The sequence below is a fragment of the Corvus brachyrhynchos genome, unplaced genomic scaffold, assembly GCF_000691975.1.
Source record: "Corvus brachyrhynchos isolate BGI_N302 unplaced genomic scaffold, ASM69197v1 scaffold614, whole genome shotgun sequence".
NCBI classification, from domain to species: Eukaryota; Metazoa; Chordata; class Aves; order Passeriformes; family Corvidae; genus Corvus; species Corvus brachyrhynchos.
Window position 1 is genome coordinate 718,692 of NW_008237444.1, and position 7,550 is coordinate 726,241.

At 39.3% G+C, this 7,550-nt stretch overlaps 1 protein-coding gene across 2 annotated transcripts in view; it reads left to right on the forward strand.

The window, feature by feature from the left end:
- Positions 1–1,552: 1,552 nt before the first annotated feature.
- The window catches only part of CDO1 (cysteine dioxygenase type 1), a 7,859-nt gene continuing 1,861 nt past the window's right edge, over positions 1,553–7,550 (forward strand). The window contains exons 1-3 of one of the 2 annotated variants that reach the window (XM_017731416.1): positions 1,553–1,667; positions 3,651–3,808; positions 6,264–6,433. In XM_017731416.1, the coding sequence (XP_017586905.1) occupies positions 1,636–1,667; positions 3,651–3,808; positions 6,264–6,433 (360 nt within the window). In that variant the 5' untranslated portion in view covers positions 1,553–1,635. The remainder of the gene's footprint in view (positions 1,668–3,650; positions 3,809–6,263; positions 6,434–7,550) is intronic. The other variant, XM_017731417.1, reaches the window with a different exon arrangement.

Sequence of the window (7,550 nt, forward strand, 5' to 3'; positions counted from 1 at the left end):
GAGGCTTTCTGCTGCTCACCAGGTGGACGGAAAATACCTGTTGGGGTTTTAACTTCCCCTTGATCTGCTAACAAATTATTTGTTTCTTCCACTGTTGGCTTTTTGGTCTTAAATTTCAAGATAAATACATTTTATTCGAGTGTTTTCTTCAAAAAACCTCAAACACCCCAAACCCCGAAACTTTTCCTTTTAACCGTGCCATTGTGAAAGTGTCATTCTGGCTTGACATTTTTTTAGCCTCCTTTCACCTCACTTTGACTATCTGCCATTCAGAACAAATCATGAGATTTGTAACAGAGCATAGGAAACTAAGAATCAGAAAAACAAAGTGTGTTAACATTGGAAGTATGCATGGCAACCTTTTATTTATTTATTTATTATTCATTATTTATGTATTTATTTTTCCCCAGCCAGACCTGTTCAGAAATAACAGCACTTGCAAAGTCCTGTCAAATGCCAGCATTGATTACTTATTTTTTGACATCATAGGAAAAATATGTCTGCCTAATAGATGTAGAGGTTGTGGATGCAGTGAGAGGTAGTGTATAGATACACACGTTTGCTTTGGAAGTAGTTTGTTATGAGCATCCTTTGTTGAGTAAAATCAAGTGGTCTTATGGGGACACTAATTTGAAACCATTCAGTTGACATCTGTGCACTTTCTATGTGCCCTTGCTTGCATTTTGCAGGTGAGACTGAGGTGTACCATCATAGGCATAAATATTTTCTTTACTTGGCAAAGTGGAAGTACTCATGACTACTGCTAAAATTAAATCTGAAGGTGCCGCTGAGCTACTTGTACTACAGCATCAGCCCCAGATCAGAAGAGTCACACTATGGGAAGCAACAGAGTAAAATCCAAATCCCTTTTCTAGTGAACTTTTCAATAGAAAATGATCAGCAGCTCAGGGGAGGCTTATAGGAGAGTAAAAGGAAACAAACATACAATGTTATTTTAAAATAATATTTGCTCCAATAAACTTTATTTAGAAGTAGATGCTGGCAAAATTTCCCTCACAGGTGCTTTATCCACATAACAATGCTACAAGACAAGACATGGAACTTTCAGGAACAGAGTGGGAGGACCATGTACAGAAGTCTGACATCTTCATTATTTGTTATTTTGGCTTTGTACAAATGAGTTCAGAGAAGGAAAGCCAAGAATATTAGAAAAGGAACTGCAGAAGAATGTAACAATTTATTTTTCTTGTTTCATTGCAGTTCTCTGTTTCTAATTATAAGCCAGCTGCTGAAGTGACTTCATTCAATAACCATTTTGACTTGATCCTGTCTACCACTCTAGTCTGACTCACAATTCCCAAACTCCTAGCATCTACATAACTCAAAAGAAATATGATTCTAAAATATTAGACATGTCCTTCCTTTTCCTTTCCAGAGAAAGAACTCTTACCAAAAAAAAGCAAAACTTATAAATACAATTTCATTTTTTCTAAGTAAAACTCAGATTTCAAGAAAACAGAAGAAAAAGGGGTTTTGTATGTCACAACCTTCTTTCATAAATATGTTTGTATCATTTTGTCTTTTACAGGCATATTAGTACAGTAAAGAGCAAACACTTTGTATTTCAGGTATACAAGAAATCTTGTGGACAATGGAAATGGAAAGTTCAACTTGATGATCTTGTGCTGGGGTGAAGGTCATGGCAGGTTTGTATCCAAAGACTATGATTTTAGCAAACATATAAATCCCCCATGTCATTCACTGTCATACAAAATAGAGGGAAAAAAAAATCAGCCCTGTGGGAGCTATCAGAAGGTGTCTGGAAAGTAAAAAGTGCAGAACTCTATTAGTACAGCAGTCCTGAATATCTGCTGTAACTTTTGCAAGTTTATACTTCATGGCCATTTTTAAAGCACTCTTTCATAAATGCTTTGTTTTTCTACAAAAGCTAAGCTTCCCTTCTTTCAGAGAAAGTTTTTAGTCCCAGAGATACAGTGATTGATATGACCCTGTTCAACCTGTCCCATAGAACAGACCCATACAACACTCAACCTCAGAAGCAGGACTAGGTGCAGTTTAAATACTCTTTGTTTTCTCAGGGTGTTTAAATCTGCCTCTGTGGCAAGATGAAAAAAGTAGATTTGGATTAGGACTGCAGATGGCAAGGAGGGAACCCCTTTCCAGAACTGCTTGGCTTTCTGTAGGTTCATACATCCCATGTCCTCCTTCAAAATTGACCATACTGCTGATGTGACCTCCTGAGTTATGTGCATAGACTGTACACTTGGTTGTCTGATCCTACCCAATGTGAGGGCAGGATCTGTCTCTTGGAGGGTCTTTCACCCTCCCTTTAGCCCAAGAGTGTGGGCTAAAGCAAAAACTGCAATAGCAAGATATGCAGGTTTTGACTGAATATTCTCACACCATGAATATTTAGACTGAATATTTCTAAATAGAATATAGACTGAATATTTCTAAATAGAAAACCTAAGGAGATGTTGGAACACCTTTTTGTTTGTTGCAATTGAACATTTACAGTATTATTTAGGGGATGCCATAACATGATACTCAGAGCAATATAGAAACTGAGCTCACCACCTCTACTCCTTCTGGGCTGTTCCCACACTGCCTGTAATTTATGTCAAGCTGTGTTCAGGTTGGATGGCCATTTGCCACAGCTAGACTGAGACGGGTTGTTTTTGCTTCCTACAAGAGGAGGGTCAGATTTTCTCATGTTTTTTGGAAGGACCATGACAATGTGGCATTTGTGAAGTGTTCTGTGCCTGAAGCAACTTCTGCTCTCTTGGCATCTCAGTTTGTAAGAAATCCTAATATTTGTTTACTAAGAACAGTAATGTACAAGTACCAAGTTTCTGATTGAAACTTATTAGTGCTGTACTTCGGAGGGTCAAATTCCCTCTTTTCCCTTGCCCCTGATGAGTTCTCCCTTTGTCCTAATCGCATTTACTCCTATAACAGTTAATCCTGTTCTTAAAAAAATTAATCCAATACTAAACTAAATATCTAACCCGTATGTAATCTCTAAATGTAGCAATTAGAACATGCTTCAGAGCAAGAAGAGAGATGAAGAAAGCAAACAAATCCTACTAGATTCTGTTGGGTTTTAACATTAAAATGCCAGTGAAATTAATATCTTAATGTAGCTGGTTGTACTTAGTACTATCAGAGTGAGAAGTACAGCATTTTTTTCTTTGACAATGCCTGTGCATCCCAGCAGTAAAGGGGGCATAGAAATTAAGCAGAATTAGCTCATTTCTTCATGTTTTGGGAGCGAGCATGGTGGATTTGCAAAGATCATGTATACTTGCATGATTATCCCAGCCTCTGCGTGGGATCATGATGGAAGAGTAGAGTTTCTGTGAAGAGTTTTTGTGTTCTGAAGAAATTTTGAGCTGTACTCCTTTTTCCAGACTTCCTTTGTATTTCTCCATGTCAAAGTCATATTTTGACCAATACCTGACTCGTCTCCAAATCCCACTGTATGTGAGCTTATCTAAATATATTTCTATAGTAGCAGTTTTAAGTAGACAACCCTTAATGCATGTCCCCTGTGCAATGGAATTTCATTCTAAGGCTTTGTCCCCATACGATATGCAACCCTGTCTGTCTTGCACTGAATTTAAAAATGAGTATCGCACTGAGTTTGGTTATTCTTTTTACATATATAGCAGTATCCATGATCACACTGACTCACACTGCTTTATGAAGATCCTCCAGGGAAATCTAAAGGAGACTCTGTTTGAATGGCCTGAGAAAAAAGGGAATGGTGAAATGACTAAGAAATCAGAACGAGTTTTGAGGGAAAATCAGTGTGCCTACATTAACGGTAAGCTATTGAGCTTGTTTTGACAGCTATTTGTTCATGACTCTTATTCCTAACAGAAGAGTTCATCTGCTCTCTAGTCTCCTACCTTTAACAGTATAATACTTACAGCTTTATGCACAGTTTAAGAAGGTAACTCTTTAGATTCTTCATAAACCTTTATTTAGATTCAGTAAAATAAATCATCACAACAAAAACGTGCTTTTAACACACTCTTAAAACATTGTAGCAATTGTTCGATAATGTAATATACTGTATATCTCCTCTAGCCCGAGCAGCCTTTAGCACTGTGCCCCAATGATTATCTGAAATTGCTTGTAAACATAAACTTGAATAGCATTTTCTAAGAAATAAAAGAAGCAAAGTTTAGATAGCTTGATCATCTTGCTCTCCCCGCCCCCCCCCTCCCCCCCAAAAGAAATAATGCTTTTGCTCAGTCATGGAAAATCTATGTTGAAAATGTAAAAGCTGTCTATGAAATAAATTGACCAGCCAGGAACAGAAACCTGTAACAGTGCTACTTATTGTCCAAATCAACAAAAGACTGTAGTGCTGAAGTGCAGTGTGAGCAGAACTGAAATTGCCAGTCTATGAAAAAAATACACAGTGTTGAGAAATGACTAAGACTCCATCAGTAAGGCTCTTCAAGTACCTAAATCAATGCCATCATCACATGTATCTGTAGCTATTACCACCTTGTACTTTGCTGGACGCCATCCTGGAGTTGCCATCTGAGTGTAATGTGTGCTGGTGCTATGAAAGACACTGCACACCGTGCTGGATCACCTTGAGTTCAACCGAACAAAGGTGAAGCAGCAGAGAAGGAGGTCACCTGCCTTTTACATCATGGGTTAAACACTGGAGAACACACCTTGCGGGGCTGACCTTGGGAGCTTCCCAACTAGAGTAGCCTCATGTTGGGTTATGGACTTAGCCAGGGTGAGGGCACTGGGGGGCAAGACTGGTGTTCTGCAGCCCTCTGCTGAAGCTTTGCCATGCTAAATGAAAACACAAAATTGATAGGGCAGGAAATGCAAGAAGGGGCTTGACACATCTGGTGATGCTCCCATGCCAGGTATGTGGGTTCTCAAACTCAGTCAGGTTTTCCTACATATGCAGTTGTTTCCAATGCAAACAATTACAGACTGCGTGCATCTTATCCAAAGCTTCCTTGGTTGTTTAAAACAAATTTGGTATCTAGTTCTCTGAGGCTGTTTGGATGTCTGCCATGTTTTGTAACAGATGTTTTGGTTTAAAAGTAAGGCGTTAAACAAGCAGAAGGAAAACACTGACAGTGTGTTGATTGCCATAACTGCATCAATAGCAAGTGCCTTCATGATTCTACTGCATGCTTCTTGGTTGCTCTTGTGTGTAAGGGTTAGAACCCACTAAACTGTTTATTTGAGTTTCCCGTTAGATGAGCACAGATTTAGGACTCTCCCCCCAGATGCTACATCCTCTGTTAAGATAAAGTATATTAACAACATTTAGGGCTTACAGTCAAAGTTAAGAGTGTACTCATCACTCTCAGGGTACCATGGCTGTGTTGCACAATCCAGGTCCAGGTATTGTATAACAAATTCAAGTACAAAGGCCTGAGTTGTTTTTACAGCAGGGTCATAAACTTACATTCAAAGTCTCTCTTAAGTAACTCAAAACCTTCATTTTAGTGTAGAATGGACATGGTTTGTTTCACAGATGTGATTTTTCATACCTTACATTTTTATGTAATAGTTTGATTTCTACTCCACCAGTGCAGAGTGACCACACAACATACAGTGCTTTGTTTTACTACGTCTTCAATTATGCTTACTATTCAGTCATGAGTGGAAGTATGCCAGTCACTATTGATTAGTCACCTTATTGGAAAGAGGGAACAAATGGAAAACGTGTTCTCCGAACCAATGAACTGGAAGGATTAATTAGGAAACAGATGCCTGCGGTAGAAGACAACCATATCTCTGCCCATAAGTCCATGCCCCAAATGCATGTAGCTGACTTTTATTGTGACTGACATCCCTGTTACTTGTGAAGAATTAGCAACACCAGAAGCTTTTGTCCCCTTCCTGCTTTTGGAGCATGTATAGCAACAGCTCTCCTAGGAAAGTAGATGAACTTGAAGTCCTTTGGGAATGAGAGCTAGAAGATTACTTACAGTAATGGTCTTCTTTAATTTTCTTGGGATTTCGGTTGGCCTTTAGCCTGTGGTGGATAATCTAGAAATTACATGAACTGTGGAAGGCAATAACACATTTTGAATTACCAGTGTAGATTTAGGAATCTGTGCTAGAGAACAGCAGTCAAATTCCTTGTACTGAGTTACTTGTTGCCCATATAAGTGTGGGCATGCCTAATTGCTCATGAGTTACAGTTTAAAAAGCATTTTTTTCAGGCAGTTGAGATCTCATTGGATCTTCCTGCTAACACATCTTCTCGTTTTGTGCCTTTGCTGGTGTAGACTCCATTGGCCTGCACCGTGTGGAGAACATAAGCCACACAGAACCTGCTGTTAGTCTGCATTTGTACAGCCCACCCTTCGACACCTGTAACACCTTTGATCAGAGGACTGGGCACAAGCACAAAGTCACGATGACCTTCTACAGCCAGTTTGGAGAAAGGACTGTCTGCGTAAGTACGAGATGAGACACTCCTCCCCTGGCCCTGGGCTCTGAACCCTGTGAGGATGGGCCCAAAGGGCTGCCCATCTGCCTGCACAGGCTACAATGACACTGCCCTGGCACAGGAAGAAGGATCAGCACCTCTTCCCTTCCTGGGCCATCCCTGTCTAGGATCAGATAAAACCTGTTTCCAAGTACTGTCTGATTGGTAGAGTTGAACTTCCCTTGTGTGGAGTTCCCCATTTTGTAGTCTACCCCTTCTTTGTCACATCAGGAGATCAGTTCTGAGCAGAGAGGAGGATTAATGAGACCTCTGCTACTAGTTAAGCATCTTCAGGCAGCAAATGATGGCAAGCGCAACCTGGTCAATGGAAAATGTGAAGTAGCTACGTTGTTTTGGCCAGCTTTAGTCAGGTGTAACATTTCCTGCCTAAACTGTTCTGCCAAAAAGGATCGCATTTCAAGAGGTTTTAAACCTTGTAGCTTATTGTAAATACTTCTTTGATCAATTCAATTCTTCAGAATCACTATTTTCACAGAGTAAGACTTGCTCTGAGGGTGAGAGTAGGCTGGTTGTCTGTTGTCTGCATTCTTGAGCAATGGCGTAAGATTTTATTTGGATAGGAAAGAAATCTTAAGAAAATTTTTGGGGCAACCAAGCTAGGACATCTGGGAGAGGTTAACAGGGTTTCAACACTATTCTATGCACTGGGAAAAATAACTACTTACATGTGGAGAAAAGACTGATTCTGGATGTTCAGCCACAGAGGTTCAAACACTGTTTAGTTTTGTTCGATACTGAACACATTAATTTTTCATTGAAGCCAGAAATTCAGTGCTCAGGAGTTTCCTAGAGTGAGTCTTTAGTCAGATCAATTTAAAGTTTTATACAGTTGACAAGTACCATGTAAATTATTTCTTTGAAGCCTGTCACATTACCAAACAGCTGAAACACAAATTTTGACCTTGCCAAGTTTGAAAGGTCCTTGAGAAAGTAAATTTGAATTTACAGTTCAGATTTTAAAGGGTAATTAATGTGGAAGAATTCTGAACAAAATTCATGCAACGATTCAGTGTTTGCTTGCTTTTTGTTTTAAATCTTTACTGGATATGAAGTACATAAGATA